General features: G+C 34.7%; 1 protein-coding gene and 1 long non-coding RNA gene across 3 annotated transcripts; one reads left to right on the top strand and one right to left on the bottom strand.

Annotated features, from left to right (window-relative positions):
- The first annotated feature begins 421 nt into the window (after positions 1 to 421).
- On the top strand, positions 422 to 3,744 carry LOC141682577 (uncharacterized). Of its 2 annotated transcripts, XR_012559837.1 has the most exons (4): positions 422 to 598; positions 1,779 to 1,869; positions 2,349 to 2,488; positions 3,531 to 3,744. It is a non-coding gene; the product is annotated as an uncharacterized LOC141682577 (long non-coding RNA). The 2 variants fall into 2 exon arrangements; XR_012559838.1 differs by lacking the exon at positions 2,349 to 2,488.
- Positions 3,745 to 19,331: 15,587 nt separating this feature from the next.
- LOC141684527 (protein FANTASTIC FOUR 3-like) lies at positions 19,332 to 20,897 on the bottom strand. The gene has a single exon (XM_074489549.1). The coding sequence runs from the start codon at positions 20,565 to 20,567 to the stop codon at positions 19,590 to 19,592; it is 978 nt and encodes a 325-aa protein (XP_074345650.1). The 5' UTR covers positions 20,568 to 20,897; the 3' UTR covers positions 19,332 to 19,589.
- Between the last annotated feature and the right edge of the window lie 1,043 nt (positions 20,898 to 21,940).

The raw sequence follows: 21,940 nt of genomic DNA, 5'->3' as shown, positions 1-21,940 counted from the left end.
ATAAAATATTAAAAAACAAATATAGAAATTCATATACACAATAAAATGAATAAGGTAAATATATATTTTTCTAAGCTAATTAATGTGAATATTAAATTTGGGACGCGGTAAATTTTGTAAAGCGGGTAAATGAAAATTTTCCAACCCTGCTTCAAATTTTTTGGCCCAAAACGCTCGCAATTTTGAGCCCACACAACATGTCAGTCTCTTTCTCTCCTATTTTGTCACTCTCTGGCCGCCTCTCTGTGCTCTCTCTCACTACCATCTCTCATTTTCTCCCTCGTTCTCTCTACTATTTTCTCCCACTACTTTCTTTCTCGCAACTATTTCTCAGCACAGTCAATCTACCTAACATTGGCTTTAACTTTTAATCTCAATTATGGCTCAATTGATTTGAATATAAATTTGGGGTCCGATTAATTTGAATGTCAAATTAGGGCTTGTTCTTCATTTTGAGTTCAATTAGTTTCCTATTTTTAATTAATCTTCTTCTAATCTCACTTATTAACACTATGAAATTTTGATGTGCTTTTCTTCTTCACTGTCTACAGGTGTGGGTTCAAAAATCAAGTTCTGAATCTTAGAGTTGTTTGACATGGTAAGCACTGTCTAGTAAGTGTTATTATTATTGTTTTTCTTAATATACATGAATGTTAACATAGAAACCAAATTGTAAGAAACCAGGACTCTCTAGTAAGTTCTGTTATTTATTGGCCGGAGTAGGGGGTGTTTTATTGGTATTCTTTCGGGTGGGTCTATTATTTGTTATGGGTTTGGGGTTTTGCTGTGATGAGTTTTTTTGTGCTGTTAATCCAGTATTGTACTTGTCTGGATTGGGTATTAGGAGTTGGGTTTAGGGTGAGGGGTTGCATCTCTGTGTTTTTGAAGGGGAAGGGGGGTACAATTCTGTATTTTTTCTTTTTGGGATCATTTGTTTCATGCAGGGGTGGGTGGTATTTTGTCTGGGTGCATTTCTTTCTCTGTGCAGATTTTATTTCCGTCTAAATATCCTGGTCTTTGTGGATAATTGGCGTGTATAGTGTGGTAGTTCTTCTGCTTGTTGTGGGTATGGCTTGCCCGAGGGGGGTTCTTGCTAAGAGGGGGTTCTATTCTATGATTCTGAAGTGGTGGAGACAAGGAGAGATTTGCTCCTGGTTTCTTACGAGTTGGAGAAGTTCTGGGTGCAGGTGCGTGCAAGAGTGCTATAGAGTCCTGGTTTCTTATTATTAGTGCAAGAGTGCACTATCTAGTAAGCACTGTCATGATTCTCTATTGTGGGATTCGCTGGTGATGGAAATTTTTCTTTATTTTTTTTGTTTAATGCATCAATGCTTTCGTATTTTAATTATGACTCCTTTTTCTTGGTATATGTTAACAAGCTGTTGGTTTTCTTTAATTAGCTCAAATCTAATGTCCCTCTTTCACACAAATTGAGTAATTTAAATTATGGAAGTTGTTAGTAAATTGTTAAGTTTCCTGCAAGTTGCTTTACCACAATGTTACATTTACATATTGAATTTGGTTGAATGTTTTTTCTAACTTCATGATGACCCTCTTGTTGCGTTACTTTTATAGCTGCCTCTGTCAGACTACTATCATGAATGCTATATTTGTATGCTGAGAGATGCTTTTTTACTATTTGTCTCATGTACAAACTATCATATTATAGGTATAAAGATGCTATTATTAATGAAGTCATTTGTTTGTATTTTGGGGTTTTGCTTATTTATATTTTCACATTCACAATTAACTACCTTTTTTCTGTCATCTTTCTTTAGGTTTGTGGAGACAGATGGTGGTAAATGGTTTGACAGAGTAAGGCGGACTGAAATCAGAAAGAAGTATTTCAAACTAACCCATTTCAAGGAGGTATGGCAGAACAGTTTATGATAATTTTCTTGTATCGATTTCCTGGTAAACAGTACAATGCTTTAGTTGTGGCTTGTTCAGGTACATACTAAGTAGGTATGTTTCTGACTTCCTGTGAAACTAGAATAAAATAATGTGAAACTAGAATAAAACAAGTTCAAGTGTATTAATTCCAGGCTTTAACAGGAGTTCTTACTAAGTTTTAAGTTACCAGTTCTCCTAAAACCTCAGGGTGTTAGTAATTGGACTTGCTAGGATCATATCTCGTATAATTAACACTAAGCTTTACTGCAGTGCAGAGTAAATGAACTCAGCTGAGAGTTAAGCGAGCTGATAACAAGCACTTGATAAACAACTATGTTAATTAGCTTACCTACATTTTTTTAAACATATTTACTTGGGGATAGGGATAATTGTTTTGTTCCTATATAATTTTTGTAAATATAGTTCTGCATCTTTGTGGCTTCCAATTAATATAGGTATTCATAACTCATCACTGGATGGTCCGGATATACAAATTAAAATCTCTAAGGAACAGGATTCAGTCAAAGACAAAGAAATCCAAATCGGTACAATTTGCATGAGTGAAGATAATGCTTTCGTTACTGCAGGCCGTAGGGTATATTTTACTTTATAAAATTCAGTCCTCTAACATATCACTTATTTTTTTTCCTCTGTTTGACTAGCAGAAATCTAGCTCATCAATATATATCAGTATATACTATGACTATCTATACACATATTTGTATCTATCGATTATGTTTCGCTTCGTATCAGAACTACATAACGATTTGACTCGGTATGTGCTTCTTTCATGTTTAATTTCAAGTCTAAACATTATATATACTTACATACATAGCCTTGTGTAGTTATCTGTTATGTCTAACTTTAAGCTGATATTGACTGTGAGTGTTATTGTGTTGGTGTGTTCTAGCTAGAGCTCGATATTTCGAGTTTAATGTTATGTTTGATTTTGCCTTTCGGTATTTATGTGCTGGAATGTATATGCTTAATCTCCAGTTTACGTGTTGAGGATATTTCTAGAATTATTATATGCTCTAGTTTCTACTTTAAATTTGAAATGAACTAGGTCGTACTTCTTATGTAGAGGTCCAGGTCGAGATTGAGAATTAAGATTTATGTTTTATTTTGGAAAATTGAAGAAATTTAAGAATGTTTAGCTTCATTGCACTGGTGATATAATTATAGTTGTTTTAGTGACATAATTATTTGTTCTTAATACAGGTTAGTATATTGATGTGTCGATTAGTGTTTTTTATTTGAGAGTAGGAAAAGGCAGAAAGAGTAGGAAAAGGAAAAGGCAGAAATCTTTGACTAAATGGCTTTTTACGACTTTTTTATTTTTTGTGTACATGTGCAACGTTTAAATTTTATCTAAAACCTAATAAATTTATGTAGGTACTTTGTTTAGTAAATTAGTATTTTATTGACTAATAGCGTCATTTCAAAAACCTGTAAATCAGTTATGTTCTTGCATATAACTCTCAATTTAGGATGTTATTATATAGCAGTTCAGATATTCAAATAACAATGATCAGAGAATAATTTTTTAATAAGTATTTTCTACAGGCCTTTTGATATGGTATTCAAAATTTGCTGCTTTGATTTCTTTCTTGCAAATAACTTGGTTAATATTTCAGGGAACAAAGAAGACTTACAAGAGATAGCTTCACGTGTATAAAAAGGGAAACACCCATATGGTGGAGTCGAGGAGAAAGTGAAGCAAATTTAAGCATTAGTTTCTAGTAGTACTTTTTAAAATTTATAATCTTGGGTTGTTATTAAGTAAAAAATGTGAACTAGTTTATAGTTAGTTTGAACATTTAATTTGGTTGTATATTTGGGTGTTTAATGTTTGGGTTGGATGCATTATTTTGTAGTTATGAAATTGTATAATTGGGATTTTTCAGTTTACATAATAAGCATTTCAATTTGTTTGTGCTAAAGTGTTACAATAGCCTCCTAAACTGTTACAATATTATGTTTAAAACATTTTATTAGGCTAGTTAGAAAGTTACAACAGCTTTTCAAAGTGATACATTAGGTTCTATGGGCCCAATTGCCACGTCATCAAGACAACTCAGCATTGTGGGCCCCACACTTGCCATGTCAGCTAGTGGGTCCCACTGTGGGTCCCACTTTTTAAAAACATTTTAAAACTCTAAGGTAACATAAAAAACAAGTTACAACTGATCTCTCATTATGTTGCATTAGCAAGCTAAGGCAACATATAAACAAGTTAAAATACGATGTTGCATTGGGTACCAAAGATGTTACCTTAGACCCCTAAGCCAACATGGAAAAACCTATCTTTAAAAAAATGTTACCTTAGCTTAAAAGTGGGGCAATAGAAACATATTTACCCCCTAATACAACATTTTTTTGGTGTTACAGTAGGCATTTTATGGTGTAGTGTACGGAGTTTTACTATTCAAACCGCTTTCACTAAAACGTTGATATCTCTCAAACCGTTAACTCAATTGATGCACCGTTTTCGCGTACGTGATCTAGATAAAATTTAGAACACATATTTTGAAAATGGTTTACTGGTAACAGGGGTTCAAATCCCGAAGTGGCAGTTTCCTAACAGGGGGTTGTTTTTGACATTCGTACTCCGCGTGACCTCGGCTCCGACATTTTTATAAAATTTAATAATTAACATTTTTACTTGATATTTTTATGGCACTTAGGAAACTCAATATAATACTCTCTGTAAAAATTTCATGATTTATGAACATTCTTAAATCTATCCTTTATATTTTCAAAGTTCGTAATTTGTTGCAGTTTTTATCGCGTAAATCACTTTTAGTAAAACGGCCATAACTTTTGATCCGTAAATCGGAATCAAGTGATTCAAGCGCCTAAACGATCCTTATAACATTGTATATCATAATCAAGGGTTAGTTTTCAATAACGACAGTTTACGTCTTCGGGACTTTCTGCAGAAATTTAAAGTTATGTTTTGTTCATTTTAACGAGATTATGGTTACGATCGGAATTTCGTTTACGCCTTAAATCATTATACTACGACCAAAAATCAACATATAATCATCAACCCAATAACTCCTCTCAAGAACATCATATTATTGAGGCAACAACAATTAACCTTAAATCTACTTAGCTAAATATCAAGATTACAACAATACTCCCACAAAAACTATGTTTACAACTTCATACTAAAAGGATCTTGAACTTAAATCTTAAATAAAGTTGGGTCAAAGATTTTTACCTTTATTGAGAGTTTTAGATGTGTTCTTGATAATGGTGAAGTCTTGGGAGTTCTTAGTATGGTTTTTGGAACCTAAAATAAGCATTGAAATCAAGAAACCAATGAAGAGTTACTATTCATACTATTCATTATCAACTTTCTTAATTTTATTTCACCCATCAAACCTTGATAAAAAGAGCTCAAAGATTTATATTACCTTAGTTTGGTTGTTAGGAAGCTTGAGAATTAATGGGAGGATTTATCCATGGCTAGAGCTTGAAGTTTTGATTTTGATTTCCTTGGTTGAAGAAGAAATAGCCGAATGGATGAGGTTGGGAGAGAAAGAAGTATTTTTGTGCTTGCTTCTTGGTTGCTTCTTGGAAATGAGGTTGTGATATCTTTTTATTTGATTGATATTCCTTAGTATCTATCCTAGGATTTGATCTTTGTTGCAAATCTTGGGGATAAATCCAACTAGCTTCCTAGTTTACAAGCTAAGCCACTTGTTTAGCTCATTTAGCTCACTATTTGATAGCCTTGGTTGATCATCCTACACCTTAGCTCACTATTTGATAAAGTAACCATGGTTACTTTCTTACCATGGTTAGTTAGGGCGTTACATTTATTTAATTGCTTACGCGTTCGCTCGGTCGCTTAAACGTTTTCGTAATACTTCCTCGTAAATGGTTCGCGATGTAATTCCTTTTGTATTTATTCCTTATATTTTGAATTATCATACTTGGATATAAATCCATAGGGTTTTAAATTCGTAATTATATTGTGATTCCCGTAATCCTCGATGATTCGTAAATATGGTCATTTTTCAAAGTTCGTATTCTTCCAAAACTAATAGCGTTTACATACACTCATTTGGTACGGTTAATCATAATATCAACTCGGAATCTTAAATTAAAAACTCGTTTATGTTGTGGTCGCAAAAGTTTTTATTAAACCGCAATGTTACTATTCATAAGGTCTTTTAAAATTGAATTTTTATAATAAAAATAAATAGGAAATATGATTTTTGAATATTTTTGAAATAGTAATCCAAAATTTGAAAGTTCTGAAACCTTAGGGACCTAACTGTTTCTTCCCCAAAAGATAAGGTACTAAACTATAATTTTACAGGGGGGGGTCGCCGGAAAAGTTCTGTCTCACCGGAGAAGACGATCCCGGCGTCCTCACCTCACCAACACCTCCAGATACGATCTACATATCACCAGGAACTTATTCATGCAATCAAAACACATCAATCATCCTTGTTTTGGCCGGAAAATGACCAAGAACATTGCCGGTTTTCGGCGAACATCGAAAATCTTCAAAACACAACTCCCTTCGATTCACTAATCCTCTGTTAACGAGCTATATACCAATCGATTGCAAATTTTATAAGGAACATAATCCACTATAAATCAACAGCTAATAACCCCTAAATCAAAAAGCCCCAAATTTCAATTGAAAATATTCATACGGGTTATAAACCCTAATTTTAAAATTCGAGAATTAAACCCACTTTTGAGCATGTTATTGAACTCCAAATCAGACGTATGACATATGAAAATTATCAGGAAAACAAGCTCTACAACATGCAAGTATCAAATCATACAAACAATCATCCGAACAAAAATTCATACTTTTAATAAAATTAATTCAAAAATAAATAATTTTTCAGAAAATAAACCTTGATTTCTGCAGTGATTTGGAACACAGAATCTGATAGAACACCTTAAGACCTTCGTTTTGAGTACTCGAGCTTTTCAAACGGACTCCGGTAACACCTCTGATTGTTGGTTTGATTCTCAGAAAGGTTTATGAATATATGAATTTTCTCTGGAAATTTATATAATTACTGACTGCAAATGATTTTTGATGCGAAATAAAATACGGTAAAGGCTATTTATAATTACGGAAAATTAGTATCCCGTTGGATCATTCCGGATATAAAACGGTGCGTTTATTTGTAAAAGCTGATCCAAACAGTATCGGTTTTCGGGATAATTATCCAAATCAGTACAATTTGTACTGCGGTCTTGGTCTCAGCGCCTGGTTACACGTGCTACGAGGTGATAATTGGGATAGTTTAATAAAAAGCTCCCATTTATCGAAAATACGAGTTTTATTGATTTACCGAGACGAATATTGAATCGAAAATGTTGCGCTGAGACCCGCGCAGGACAAACCGTATGCCGGATCGAAAAAGTCGAAACATGGAATATGCTCGGAATATTACAATTAGGTTAGGAAGGAATTCTCGGAAGAGTTTCGGGTTCCAAAAACGTAACCACGGATGACGTCGGTTGGTTCCCGTTTTTATAAAATAGATTTTAAATACCCGGTAAAAGATTTTATGAAATTAATATGATTCTTATAAATTTATAAATCAACATAAAAATAATTAGGAAGATATGACAATTATCTATATTTTATTTTGGACATATAAAAATTAGAATACTCAATTAATAATATTTTTAAACATCCAAACACATTTAACACTTAACAAATAATTCACAGAATAAATTCTGAACACATATAATAATTATTTATTAGCAAAAATAATTACACGATATATCCCGGATATTACATCCTTCCCCCCTTAAAAGGATTCTGTCCTCAGAATCTCCTAAGAAAATAAACGAGGGTACTTTTCTCTCATATCACTTTCTAACTCCCAGGTAGACTTTTCAACCTTTGGGTTTCTCCATAACACTCTTACTAGCTTTACCACTTTATTCCTCAATACCTTCTCTCTTTCCTCTAGAATCTCTATCGGACTCTCTACATATGATAAATCTGCCTGAAGCTCTATTGGCTCATATTCTATTACATGCCTAGAGTTTGGATTATATTTCTTAAGCATCAATACGTGAAAAACATTGTGAATGTGTTCCATGTGCGGAGGTAACGCCAATTCGTAAGCTACTTTGCCAACGCGCTTTAGAATCTCAAAAGGTCTTACATATCTTGGGCTCAGCTTTCCTTTCTTTCCAAACCTCGTTAGTCCCTTCCACGGTGATACTTTCAGTAATACCAAGCTTCCTTCTTTGAATTCCATGTCTTTCCTTGACTGGTCTGCATATTTCCTTTGACGGTCCCGTGCTGCTATCAATCTTTTCTGGATAACTTTAACAACTTCTTTTGTCTGCTGCACTAATTCAGGTCCAAGTATCTTGCGTTCTCCTACTTCGTCCCAATACACTGGAGATCTACATTTACGTCCATAAAGGGCTTCATAGGGTGGCATCCCAATACTGACGTGATAATTGTTGTTATAAGCAAACTCTACCATAGGTAAATGCTCGTCCCAACTTCCTTTGAAATCAATAGCACAAACACGTAACATGTCCTCGATTGTCTGGATCATTCTTTCACTTTGGCCGTCCGTCTGTGGGTGGTAAGATGTACTCATATTCAGTCTTGTTCTCAAACATTCTTGAAAACTTTTCCAAAATCTTGAATTAAATCTTGGATCTCGATCAGATACGATAGACACCGGGACTCCGTGACGAACTACAATTTCATTCAGGTACATATGGACCAACTTGTCGAGCGAAAATCTTTCATTTATAGGCAGAAAATGAGCTGACTTGGTAAGTCTATCCACTATAACCCAGATGGCATCATGATTAGCCCTTGTCCTTGGTAATCCAATGATGAAATCCATGGCAATATGTTCCCACTTCCACTCTGGAATCTCCAATAGCTGTAGCAATCCACTTGGTCTCTGATGCTCTACTTTAACTCTCTGACATGTATAATATCTGCTAACCCATTCCGCAATTTCCCTCTTCATGTCTGGCCACCAATAATTCTCCTTTAAATGTCTGTACATTTTGGTACTCCCTGGATGGATTGAATACCTTGAATTATGTGCTTCCTGTAAAATTTTATTCTTCAGCTCCGTCACCGGGGGAATCCAAATTCTTGAAGAAAACCTAAGAATACCTTGATCATCCTTCTGCGTGCACAATTCCTCACCTACCAAATGATTTATATCTTGATCCATTACATCTTCCTGACACTTCTTTATTTTCCCTAGCAACTCCGGCTGAAAAGTCATACTGTACACTTTTGCTTCATCAGGCTTGTAAACTCTAATCTCCAGTTTCAATTTCTGAAATTCCTTATATATCTCTTCGGGTACTGATAATACATTTAACTTTTCTTTCCGACTCAACGCGTCTGCTACAATATTTGCTTTACCGGGATGACAATTAATCGAGCAGTCATAATCCTTGATCAATTCTAACCATCTCATTTGCCTCATATTAAGCTTCTTCTGTTTAAATATGTACTTCAAACTTTTGTGATCCGTGTAAATCTCACACTTTTCTCCATACAGATAATGTCTCCAAATCTTCAAAGCGAAAACTATGGCTGCTAGCTCCAAATCATGAGTAGGATATTTCTGTTCATGGGGTTTCAATTGCCTTGACGCATACGCAATCACTTTATCGTGCTGCATCAGAACACATCCTAGTCCCTTATGAGAAGCATCGCTATAAATTACGAAATTTCATATCACAGACCTCCAATCCCACACACTCACAAGTTATAGCCTTAGAAACGACGTACAACAAGTATCATCTATTATTAAAACTCAAATGTACTTTACATGATCTCAAATAATTATTCATAACCTCTACGTGAAGTTACAATAATTATGACTGATATTTTATACCTATCTGATACTCTGGCACACCTGAGACAAAGCTGCCAGGGATTCTCCCCATGACTGCAAGCAACTAAGTCTCACACCGGTATACTGGTTATCTGTTGTGTTGTGTCATTTAAAAGAAAGCAAGAGTGAGCTATAATGCCCAGCATAATAATGTAAAGTATGAAAATGATTGTATAATAAACTCTCGTAAAACATCATATATGATAATTACGTTTTACTAGAAAATAGTCTTCCTTGGTGATACACACCTTCTTATGAAAATAATCCTTTAGTGGATTTTATTATCCTGCGAATACCTTAATAGTAAACCCATCACCTAAGCTTGGGTTACAGTATTGCATTACAGTTCCATTGGAAGAATAGGACACTCGTTGGAGCCACCACATACGATGATCAGTCATAATACGATAATAGTAACCTTTTTTACTAGTAGAAGGACGATACCTTCGTATCCCGGTTATCACCATTGCCGCATTCGGGCTACGTGTTCCATTTTTGGGTATACACATACTTCACAAGTTCCTGAGTACACAGAGTACCTTCGCCTGCGACACCTTTGGTAGTCCATCTGGCACACATAGTACCGAAGTCTACCCCTCCCTTGTCCTTTAAAATAATTCTATCATATATCGAGAACTCGAACCACATCGAAGTTCCCCAAGCATTTTGCTTGTTGATAGAAACAACTTATCTTACTATGGTATATATATGTATATATATACGTACTTCCGAAATTTTCGGAGAAAGTACTAAGGATGTGAGTTGACCGTTGTCAACAGATAATTAAATAAGGGGGAGTTTCATTTGAAACTATATTCAAAATATTAAATAAGTCGGGATAATATTCTCCGACGATCTGAAATTATTCGAATAATTTCCGAAAATCAGAAAGTATTTTAAATCAGGTTTTATAATTTTTAAATCATAAATAAACCCTTTAATAAATAATAAATAATTGAAATGATAATCGATAAATAATTAAACCTCAAATAATTATGCTTTTAAAAGAATATTGAAATAATATTCCTCAACTAGTTTATGTTTAAGTAAATTAATAATCTTTAATATTTAATCGGGTTTGAAATAAATCATCGTTGGAGAATACTTCTTCCATAATAAATGAATAGTAAGTAGATATTTATTATTCGAAAGATAAAGTATAGTTGAGGGAATACGATATTTGGAAATCGTTTTAATAAAAGTTCGAGGTGTTTAGTATTTCGTAAATGGACGTTGAGTCCCTTCAAACGTAACTACTATGGACTTTAATCGTCCTATAAATATCACCGGAATGATTCCCGGGTTTTTATTTTATAAAAACAAAACTGACCGACTCTCGATCTTACAACTTATACATCACGCTCTCTTATAGCGCTAATATTCTTAAATAAAGCACCTCCTGAATACTTTCGGGTTTTCATCAATTTTTACTAACCGATCCTCGGTCTAAAATATATACACGCCACACTACTCGCTAGCGTTAACATTCTCAATTATAAACTCCTCCAGGATACTTCCGGTTTTTATAAACTTACACTGACTGACTTTTGGTCTAAATATAACATTTCGAACTCGGTATGAACATATACTAGGAATTATCAACAATTGAGTAATGTAATACATCTCAAACTTTGTAAAATAGTTTAAAGCAATCTCATGCATATATCACAGTTTTGTAAAATATTCACAACACAACAGTTCTTAAAAGGTAGGGTTTGAAAACTTGTCTGGAGTCCAAGACACATTTTCCGACTTTCTCTCGTTCCGGGTTTTCTAATCAACAAACATCATAATCTTAATCAGTATTCCTACTCTCATCACCAACTTATATTTCTAATAAGTTTAATACTTCATAACTTTCATCATTCGACCGACTCGAAATAAGTATCACTCATTGGTCGAAATGGACGGTCAAAGTGGTCTTCTAGATTTGACTTTACCGAATATTACTATTACACGACTCACACTCCATCATTTTTAATAAATCATAAAATTAATATTTTAATACAAAACTACCTCGAGGAGCTTCTTGACTGCTTGTAATATTTATCCTAAAAGTTTCATTTTGATAAAATGAATTTAATTAGGTGAAAAGCATTTCAAAATTTCGGTCAACTACGGAGTTTTACTATTCAAATTGCTTTCACTAAAACATTGATATCTCTCAAACCGTTAACTCAATTGACGCACCGTTTTCGCGTACGCGATCTAGAAAAACTTTAGAACACATTTTTTGAAAATAGATTTCTGATAACAGGGGTTAAAATCCCGAAGTGGCAGTTTCCTAACAGGGGGTTGTTTTTGACATTCGTACTCCGCGCGACCTCGGCTCCGACATTTTTATAAAATTGAAAAATTAACATTTTTACTTGAAATTATTATGATTGTTAGGAAACTCAATATACTACTTTTTGTAAAAATTGCATGATTTATGAACATTCTTAAGTTGATCCTTTATATTTTCAAAATTCGTAATTCGTAGCAGTTTTTATCGCGTAAATCACTTTTAGTAAAACGGCGATAACTTTTGATCCGTAAATCGGAATCAAGCAATTCAAGCGCCTAAACGATCCTTATAACATTGTATATCATAATAAAGGATCATTTTTCAAGAAACTATAGTTTAATTCTTCAAGACTTTCTGCAAAATCTTAAAGTTATGTTTTGTTCGTTTTAACGAGATTATGGTTACGATTGGAGTTTCGTTTACGCCTTAAATCATTATACTACAACCAACAATCAACATATAATCATCAACCAAATAACTCCTATGAATAACATCATATTATTGAGGCAACAACAATCAACCTTAAATCTACTTAGCTAAACATCAAGATTACAACAATACTCCCACCAAAACTATGTTTACAACTTCATACTAAAAGGATCTTGAACTTAAATCTTAAATAAAGTTGGGCCAAAGATTTTTACCTTTCTTGAGAGCTTGAGATGTGTTATTGATGATGGTGAAGTCTTGGGAGTGCTTAGTATGGTTTTTGGAACCTAAAACAACCATTGGAATCAAGAAACCAAAGAAGAGTTACTATTCATACTATTCATTATCAACTTTCTTGATTTTATTTCACCCATCAAACCTTGATAAAAAGAGCTCAAAGATTTATCTTACCTTAGTTTGGTTGTTAGGAAGATTGAGAATTAATGGGAGGATTTATCCAAGGCTAGAGCTTGAAGTTTTGATTTTAATTTCCTTGGTTGAAGAAGAAATAGCTGAATGGATGAAGTAGGGAGAGAAAGAAGTGTTTTTGTGCCTGCTTCTTGGTTGCTTCTTGGAAATGAGGTTGTGATATCTTTTTATTTGATTGATATTCCTTAGTATCTATCCTAGAATTTGATCTTTGTTGCAAATCTTGGGGACAAATCCAACTAGCTTCTTAGTTTACAAGCTAAGCCACTTGTATAGCTCTTTTAGCTCACTATTTGATAGCCTTGGTTGATCATCCTACACCTTAGCTCACTATTTGATAAATTAACCATGGTTACTTTCTTACCATGGTTAGTTAGGGCGTTACGTTTATTTAATCGCTTACGCGTTCGCTCGGTCGCTTAAACGTTTTCGTAATACTTCCTTGTAAATGGTTCACGACGTAATTCCTTTCGTATTTATTCTTTATGTTTTGAATTATCATACTTGGATATAAATCCGTAGGGTTTTAAATTCATTATTATATTATGATTCCCGTAATCCTCGATGATTCGTAAATATGGTCATTTTTCAAAGTTCGTTTTCTTCGAAAACTAATAGCGTTTACATACACTCATTTGGTACGTATAATCATAATATTAACTCGGAATCTTAAATTAAAAACTCGTATATGGTGTGGTCGCAAAAGTTTTTATTAAACCGCAATCGTTACTATTCATAAGGTCTTTTACCGATGTCAAAAAAATTTGGGTTTTTACAAAAGCTACTTGTACCAAAACAAAAAATCCAGCAGACATAACTTGAAGATAAAGATAAACAGGTGCGAGATAATACATCAAAAAACAAAAAGAATCAGGCTCGACTGAAAGAAAAAGTAAAGAAGGAAATGAAAGCTTACGGGTGAGAAGAATGCCGAGGTGATAACAACAAAACAACAACGGAGATCTTGATCTTCGACGCCTTTCTAGCACCACAGGAGAAAGAGAGAGAGAGAGAGAGAGAGAGAGAGAGAGAGAGGTAAAAATTTTGGGAGAGTAAAATAAAGAAGAAAGAAGGGGAGGTTTTTATAGAGGAGGTTGGAGGTGAAACGACAAAGCCACGTGGCCAGATCCAGGCCGTTGATTTTCAGATTTTTATACATATAATTATATATATATGCAATGATTAATAACAGTATTAATTGTGGCACAATATCGGGATAAAATAACTATAAAAAATTCAAAATGGAGGAGGGAAAAAATTGACACAATTGATTCAACTTCCAGGCTTTTACCACCAGTCCGACTCTACCTAACCAAACCCGGACTAGGGGGCAAGAAAGCTCAATTTTTCCTTCTATGGCAATTCCACTAGTCCGGCTCTCCTAAAATCAACGAGACCCAGACTGGAGACAAGAAAGCTCAATTTTTTTCTATGGCAATTCCAATAGTCCGACTCTCCTGATTCCAAAGAGATTCGGACTGGGGGGCAATAAATATCAATTCTTTTTCCTACAAGCCATCTACAATATATCCCACTAGTTCGGGTTGGTCTACTTCAACACAACCTGGACTAGGGGGTAAGAAAATTCAATTTTTTCCTACAAGCCATCAATAATACATCTCACTAGTCCGGGTCGGTCTACTTTAGCACAACCCAGACTGGGGGGCAAGAAAGCTCAATTTATTTCCTACAAGCCATCCACAATATATCCCACTAGTCCGACTTGGTCTAATTCAACACAACCCAGACTAGAGGGAGCCCAAAATTTTCATCAGAGATATTATTCTAATCCCCTATCCAGAAAATTTGCATAAGGGAGTGAGGGGAAAATGATAGGATATTAAATCCTTGATAGACCCGGGTCTGGGCCGCCTAGTCCAGGTCCGAGTAGGTCCAGTGCCGCCTAGGCCCAGCTCCACTTAGCATATTTTGTTAGCTCAACCGCATCCCGAGACCCGACTCGACCTAGTTCCAGCTCAGCCGCAACCCAGGACCGAGTCTTCCCCGTAACCCAACACTCAAGAAATCCAACACGTGAAGCACATGCCCAAACGCGTGATAATGACAGCTCTCATTGATCAATCATGAGAATAATCAAGACACGTGTCAGAGGATCCTTAGAACATTCCTCAACCATTCCCACATTGACACGTGTAAGACATTCATTCTAGACAGGTACCCTTCGCTCCCAGAACCAACAACTACTATTTAATGGTACCAACCCCCAAACCCTACCCTTGGGCTAAATAGCCCAAGGAGGAGAGGTTTGGGGGTTAATCACTCTCTCACACACATACTTATACATACACACAGCCACCTTATATTTCTACCTTCATCATCCAAAATCCATCTCTTATTCTCACACCGGAGGCGCCGCGGGGCTCAAACATCCCTCCAATGTTGTTTTGCAGACACTCAACCATAGCTACACCGCAAGAAGAGTTCAGGAGCGGCAGTGGGAGACCAGTCCGTTGATTGGAGTTATCAACCACCCTATATGATATGAGATCAACGACACTTTTATAAGACAACTCAATATTAGAGCATTTTCAATGAGGGTGCTAAACTAAACTTGACAATATTGTTAACTCATCAATATTAATATATTATTGTCTCTTTCTTCAATTATAATTTTAGCACCTTTGTTACCAAAATTTACTCTAACAATTAGCACTCAAAGTTGTCAAACTATTCATATACAAATATAATTAAAAATAGATATAAAGATAAATGTTTTTAGTAGGACATATAACAATATTTTCATTTATGGAGGGTGCCAAAAGTTGGCTAATTTGGTTGGCACTACTAGACCTCCAATGGATAATCAACAAGAGTGACACGCCACATGACACTTTGATACCACCATTGAAGATCCTCTTAGATCGTCAGAAAGCGAATACTAATTCTACAAATGAACGGAGCCGTTTGTAACAAAACTCGGGATCGGCTCGTTTAAGTGAAATCAGTTATGTTCGTTTGCTTAAATGAGCCGACTGTGAACATGAAAATGAACTGGATAAGTAAATGAGCCGAGCCGAGTTTTTTGTATGTTCGGCTCGGACTCGGCTCGTTTAGCTCGGATTCGGCTCGATTCGGATAAAGTTTATATATACAACAAATAATAAATATTTACTAATCACTTGTATTATATAATTCTAAATTTTTAATTAAAATTTAAGATTTATCTTAAATAAAATGATTGATTTATTTATAGTAGAAATATAAATTAATATTTTTTATATAATTAATAGTGAAGAAGCTAATTAGTATGACCGCATAAGTAATTAAACTTGGGGGAAATTGAAAGATCATCTCCCGCTTATAAATACTATATAAATATTTTTAATCGTAAGTGTACAAATCTTATATACTAAATTTGTATTCCTACACATGTGTTTGATTTTTTTGATTTTTGATTTTTATTTAATTTCTTATAAAATAATATTTATAATATCATATTCAAAACATTTTTTATTAATACATAATATTTATATTTTTATCATTTTTATTTATATTTATATGAACTATCGTCTATTATAAAATTTACATGGGACTGTATATTATTTTTTTATAGTTGTGTAACTTTCTCGGATTGATTGAAATCTCTGTTTAGAAAATGAATATCGATTATTCAATTTAACTAACTTGTTAAAAAAAATCATAAAATTATTGATAATTTTCTCAAAATAAAAAAAAATACAAATATGAAATTTGAATGTACTACATCATCAAGTTAGTCTCCTACTAGAGGGAATATGTCACAAAATAAGTGTAAAGTGTGAGTGTAAAATTAAAAAATTAGGTAGGTCGATTAAAAAAATTATGCGAACTGTTAATTATACCTGTATTGCAAATAGGTGTGCACGAGTACAGTGGAATATAAGATCTGTTTTTCGTCTACTAGTTTAAGATTTTAGATAGACTGATTACTTAATATGGTATTAGAACTCGATTTAGGGAAGGATTCGAGTTCGAATTTTCTGAATTCCATTTATTTAATTTAAATATTTGTTATTGATATGAGGACTGATATTGGTTATATTTGTTATTGGTATGAGAATTGGTATTGGTTATATTTGTTCTCATTTATTTAATTTAAATATTTATTATTGATGTTAGTATTGATATTGATTATATTTGTTATTGTAAAGTTTAGATGAAGTGCTTACTTAACAAAGCTGTTGGCCAAGATTTTTGAAAATACATATATAATTAATACCACCTAGAGGCAAGATTTAAAGTGGTTCAATATTACGTAAGTACTAAAGGGCTAAACCGGTTGTGGTGTATGCATTGCGCGGTGTTATGGTATCCATACGCAGATACACAAATGACAAGCTGATTTACTTAATGTATGGCCATCGATATCATAAGTCCCTCTCTAACCAATATGAAGGAATTGGTCCATGCAAAAATCGGACAATTCTAACATTATGTTGCAGCAGTACTGGTGGAGTTATGTTAGTGGATATAGTGGTTTTGTTTTGTACATGGAGGAGGATGAGTTCATAGGACCTTTATACTAACTATTTAGTTGGCGCGTATGTGTAATATATCCCGCCCTGCAACAATATTGGCCAACACAGTTACACAGCCCCGACCAAAATCGGCCCTTGGGTTTTGGTTGCTACGTTTTGCCCAATATTATAACTGTGGAACAATTAGGTAAACGTATAATAAATTTCGACTCAATTGATTTATGAATAGTTGCAAAGTTCAACACTTCTTGATCTCCTGCTTTAGCTTTTTGGCCTGATCCCTTTCTTTAGTTTAAGTGATTGATATCTCGCAAATTTCTTTCTAGAAATCAATGTAGAGTGTGCATTGCCTGGGGGACATCGAGACATCAGACACGTATCGTGTTTGTGTGTTGTATTCCATGCATGGTGGTGTTATATATGTTTGAAATTGACATGGATAACAATAGATCTTAAGTACATATTTCCGTGATGCTTAATGAATTTGACTAACCATTACAAGAATGTCTCATGACTGTTGCTACTAAAAAGGAATGAAATGTATATCTGCAAGTGTAGTCACTTCCCTCGATACTGATCATGAATTCATGATAACCATTTCGTTTGATGACTCCTCTCAAATGTTAACATTTGGACTCCACTTCTATAATGTTGATCATTCTTGCTATCTTGAACACTGTCTACAAGGTCAAAAAGGTTTGTCCTTCTTATTACTCTGGAGGCCTAATCACTCTTATGTTGATGCTAATTTTTCGTACTTCATGTGTTATATTCATGTCTCCGATCAATGCAGCTGTGCGGATAACATAGTTTGCTTGTTAATTAGTAATTGTGTTGGTCAAATCATAATCACTTAATAACAATAAGTGCATGTTCTATAAGATTTCTTCTAAAATGACCAAGCAAGAATATGAGGAATTGGAACAGGGGGATGTTACTGGACATTTGCAGGGTAATATTACTAAAAATAAGAAAAAGATAACACTGCCAGCTCTCTTGCACTTTGATTTACCACTTCTGACAAATTGTGTTCTGATTAATCACTTGAAAAATTTGTTACTGTAATTAGCATTTAAAGATGATCCAGTGTATCAATCCTCAACGAGTCACATAATCGGTAAAAATTTGTGATGTTAGGGAGAAGAGGAGAACCCGAAAAGGACATAGTTTCCGTAGCATTATTAGAGCAAAATGTTCTCTCAAAAGCACAATACCAACATATACTGGTGAAGGTAAAATAAGGAACAAATTAATCAGCTGCTCAAGTTTAGTGCTGATATAAGTAGGACACAGTCACACAGTACTCATCAGACCAAAAATTCAGGGAGCTTGTGTCCCCTGGTCCCAAATTTTTCTGGAATTACTCATTCAACTTCCAACTTGTCTTAAATTCAAGCAACAAAACAAACAAGCAGCTTGGCTTGTTTGTGAAACAAAAGTAGTCCATAGAATATGGTTAGAATCTTGAAAGCAAGAGATGAAGGGGGAAGAATAGCACATGGACTTCACAGTCGTACACCCTCAGGCCTCAACTTGCACTTACTGGACATATTTTGCTATTTTGGATCTTCCAATATCCCTTCCTAGGTTGTACCTGTGGGAAACATGATATCGTGTTCAATCACGAGTCACGTTTGGTAGGAAAAATGTGACATCGTGTTATGCTCAGTAAGCATCTGACACAGCATTGCGTTTGTTCATGTCACACATCTCAAACTTCACTTCTAAGCGAGATGTAAGGTAAAAAAATGAATGCATTTCTGACTTATAAGCAATTTATAAGTTGCGGTCAAACAAACACTTTACTTTTGAGCAAGATGTAAGTGTACGTTCGGTATGTTTGTTTGAGTTTACATTTCTTTTAGAGGTTTATCGTCACAGTAATAATAATTTTGTCGCGCAAAATAGAATCGCTTCATTGCAATTTGGAAATCAAACCAAAACTATCTAGTATATATCACCCAAATAAGGTGCAAAAGCCTCAGATAAATACTTAGTACAATAACCAGCCGCAATATCACTATTACTGAAAACCCCATACCACAAGAGTATGAAGACTGCAGTTGAACCTACTAACATAATTTTATTTAAAAGTGAGCCTTCAAATAGGTCATGAAATCAGTCTCCAAATGTTTCAGGCGCTCAGAGAATTTGTGACAAACCACACCATGCAGATTAAAGACGGAAATTTCAAGAAATGGCAACCCACAAGTGTCCCCAGTTAGACATCTCGTTGCACATACTTGGCCTAGGAAACTCTCCAAATTCGCGGCTTACTTTTCTGTTATTTCCTTCAATGCCCTCATCCCAACAATCTTCATCAACTTCTTTATCAGCTAATTTACTAACATTTTCATGTTCAAGAGCTCCTTCTGCACCTTCTTTATCACAGACTACTTCAGCCTTTTTGTTCATCTCACAGTCGCAATCAACCGAGCATTCCCTTAGTACAGACAATCTAAGCCTACCATTTGTGCGGTCAGCTTCCAAGTAAGTCCGACAAGAAGAAACTGCCACTGCATTTATTATCAAACGTCCTCCTTCACGACGAGGCCTTACTTCAACACCATCGGAGCCACTTATTGAAGTAAGGGGAGGAGGAAAATTACAATGGGAAGTGTTTAGCCTGGTGAATTTTCGATAATTGGATCTATTTATGTTGAATGAAGGCGAGGAGAACTCATTAAGTTGCTGTAATTTGTTGCTGTTAAGTGAAGAGTATTCATCAGTTATGAACTGCATTTTCTCTCTTTCCCATGAAAAAGAAGAGATTTCATCGCTGCTAGTGTCACTTCCTGTTTCACATCCCAGGCTCTCGGTGCACATTTCCAAGCCTTTTGAGCTTAATGCTGAAGAAGAGCGCTTCACAAGTGGATGGACATACACTTCCTCATTTTTGTCAGCCACTTCTTTAGTACTGTAAGATGGGTTAATCAAAGCTTCAATAAAGTTCCAGCCACCCTTGTTACAGTTTTTGATACTTTCGACATTAGTATCATCACAACCTTTGTTGTTTTTCTCATTACGAGAATAGTCATTGTCTTGCTTCTCTCCAAAGTGCTGGGATATCATCGACATTGGTGGCGAGATTTTGTGCCTTGAAACACAAGGCTCAACAAGCCGAGGCTCAAGACATGACTGTAAACCTTGACACACTGCTGTGGACATTTTTCTTGTTAAGGAATGTAAAAAAACAGAGTATTAAAACAGGGGAACTGTGTTATTTTGGTAGATGATTTGGAGTTTTCAAAGATCACATACAATGGTGAAAACATGAGAGAAAAGTGTATGGATTGAGGGTGTTTATATAGGTGGAGAAAAGGGCTGCTATAGTTGTCTATGAAGGAGAGAGATGGAGAGAAAAGGGAAATTTTGATGCCCACTAAATTATGAAGCCTTTAACTTTGTCCACACATTATTAATGAAAAAATGTAATGCATGAAAATGATAATTTCAGGCTTTCTATTGGATAAACAGGAATTTGTTGTGTGTGTATATATATCATAGCAAAAGAAACTGACTGGCTGAGTATGAAAAGAGCATTGTTACCCAGAGTATCAAATTTACTGGTCCCCTGATTGTCACAAACAAGCATTCTTCCTTGGTGTTCATTTGAAATGATTATTAAGCATCCACTATATTCTTTAGCAATTCTGGTTATAAGCATCATAAGACATTTTTGGGGGAAAAAATCCAAATATAATGTTAGATATGAGGTTTGGAGTTTATTTCCGATGAGGATTGTTAAGAACAGACCAAAGTTGTAAGGAATTTTTACGGTATTTATCAAGTATTTAAGTTTTAGGTACCAAAGTAGTTACTTTATTCTAATACAAAACTGCTACTAAATCTTTACTGCGCATTTAGTCTCCTACATTTTTCTTCAAACAATTGAAATGTGCTTTATTTCTTATATTCTAAAGTAATCATCATCAGAGTAATATTATACTCTTATGCTCCTTAATGAATTCCAGAATCATTGCTGAAAGAAGAGCTGAAAGAACCAACATGTTATTGGCCGTGACACCCTAGTAATTAGTCAATGTTCTTGGCTCCAAAGAAAAAATATATATACAGGCAATAGGTCAACCTATCAATTCTTGTAAAAGGGCTGTTTAGATTATATATTAGCTCCACTTTCAGGCATCTGCATCTACGATCTAATCTTTGAGTATGTTGCTGAAACGAGAGTCGTTTGCACTGGATACGGCCTTTTCTTTGTACACGTGATTTAGACCTTTAGTTACTGGAACATGTTACACAACATATCCAGAAGATGTGAATTTGTTTGTATACATGTGAGACTGAATTATACTTCCGAGTAGATCATGTTGAACAAAATTTCCCAAGTATTGGTAGTGGTCCAGAAGCATAAGAATGAGGAAGATGAATAAACAAATGTAGCTCAGAAGCTAGCCTTTAATGGTAATAAAACATACAAGCTCTGGTTCCAACTTCCAAGCACTAAAATTGCCAGATCCAATATATCCCTTTGGCTCACCGTCATTTACTCTTAACCATCAATCTTGCTCTAACAATTT

Source organism: Apium graveolens, chromosome 9 (assembly GCF_009905375.1).
Source record: "Apium graveolens cultivar Ventura chromosome 9, ASM990537v1, whole genome shotgun sequence".
Lineage (NCBI taxonomy): Eukaryota > Viridiplantae > Streptophyta > Magnoliopsida > Apiales > Apiaceae > Apium > Apium graveolens.
This window is presented reverse-complemented; position numbering and strand designations above follow the sequence as displayed.

What these genes read in the sequence shown, in the direction of transcription:
- LOC141684527 (XM_074489549.1), bottom strand. Translation starts at nt 20,567, where the DNA reads ATGTCCACAGCAGTGTGTCAAGGTTTACAGTCATGTCTTGAGCCTCGG.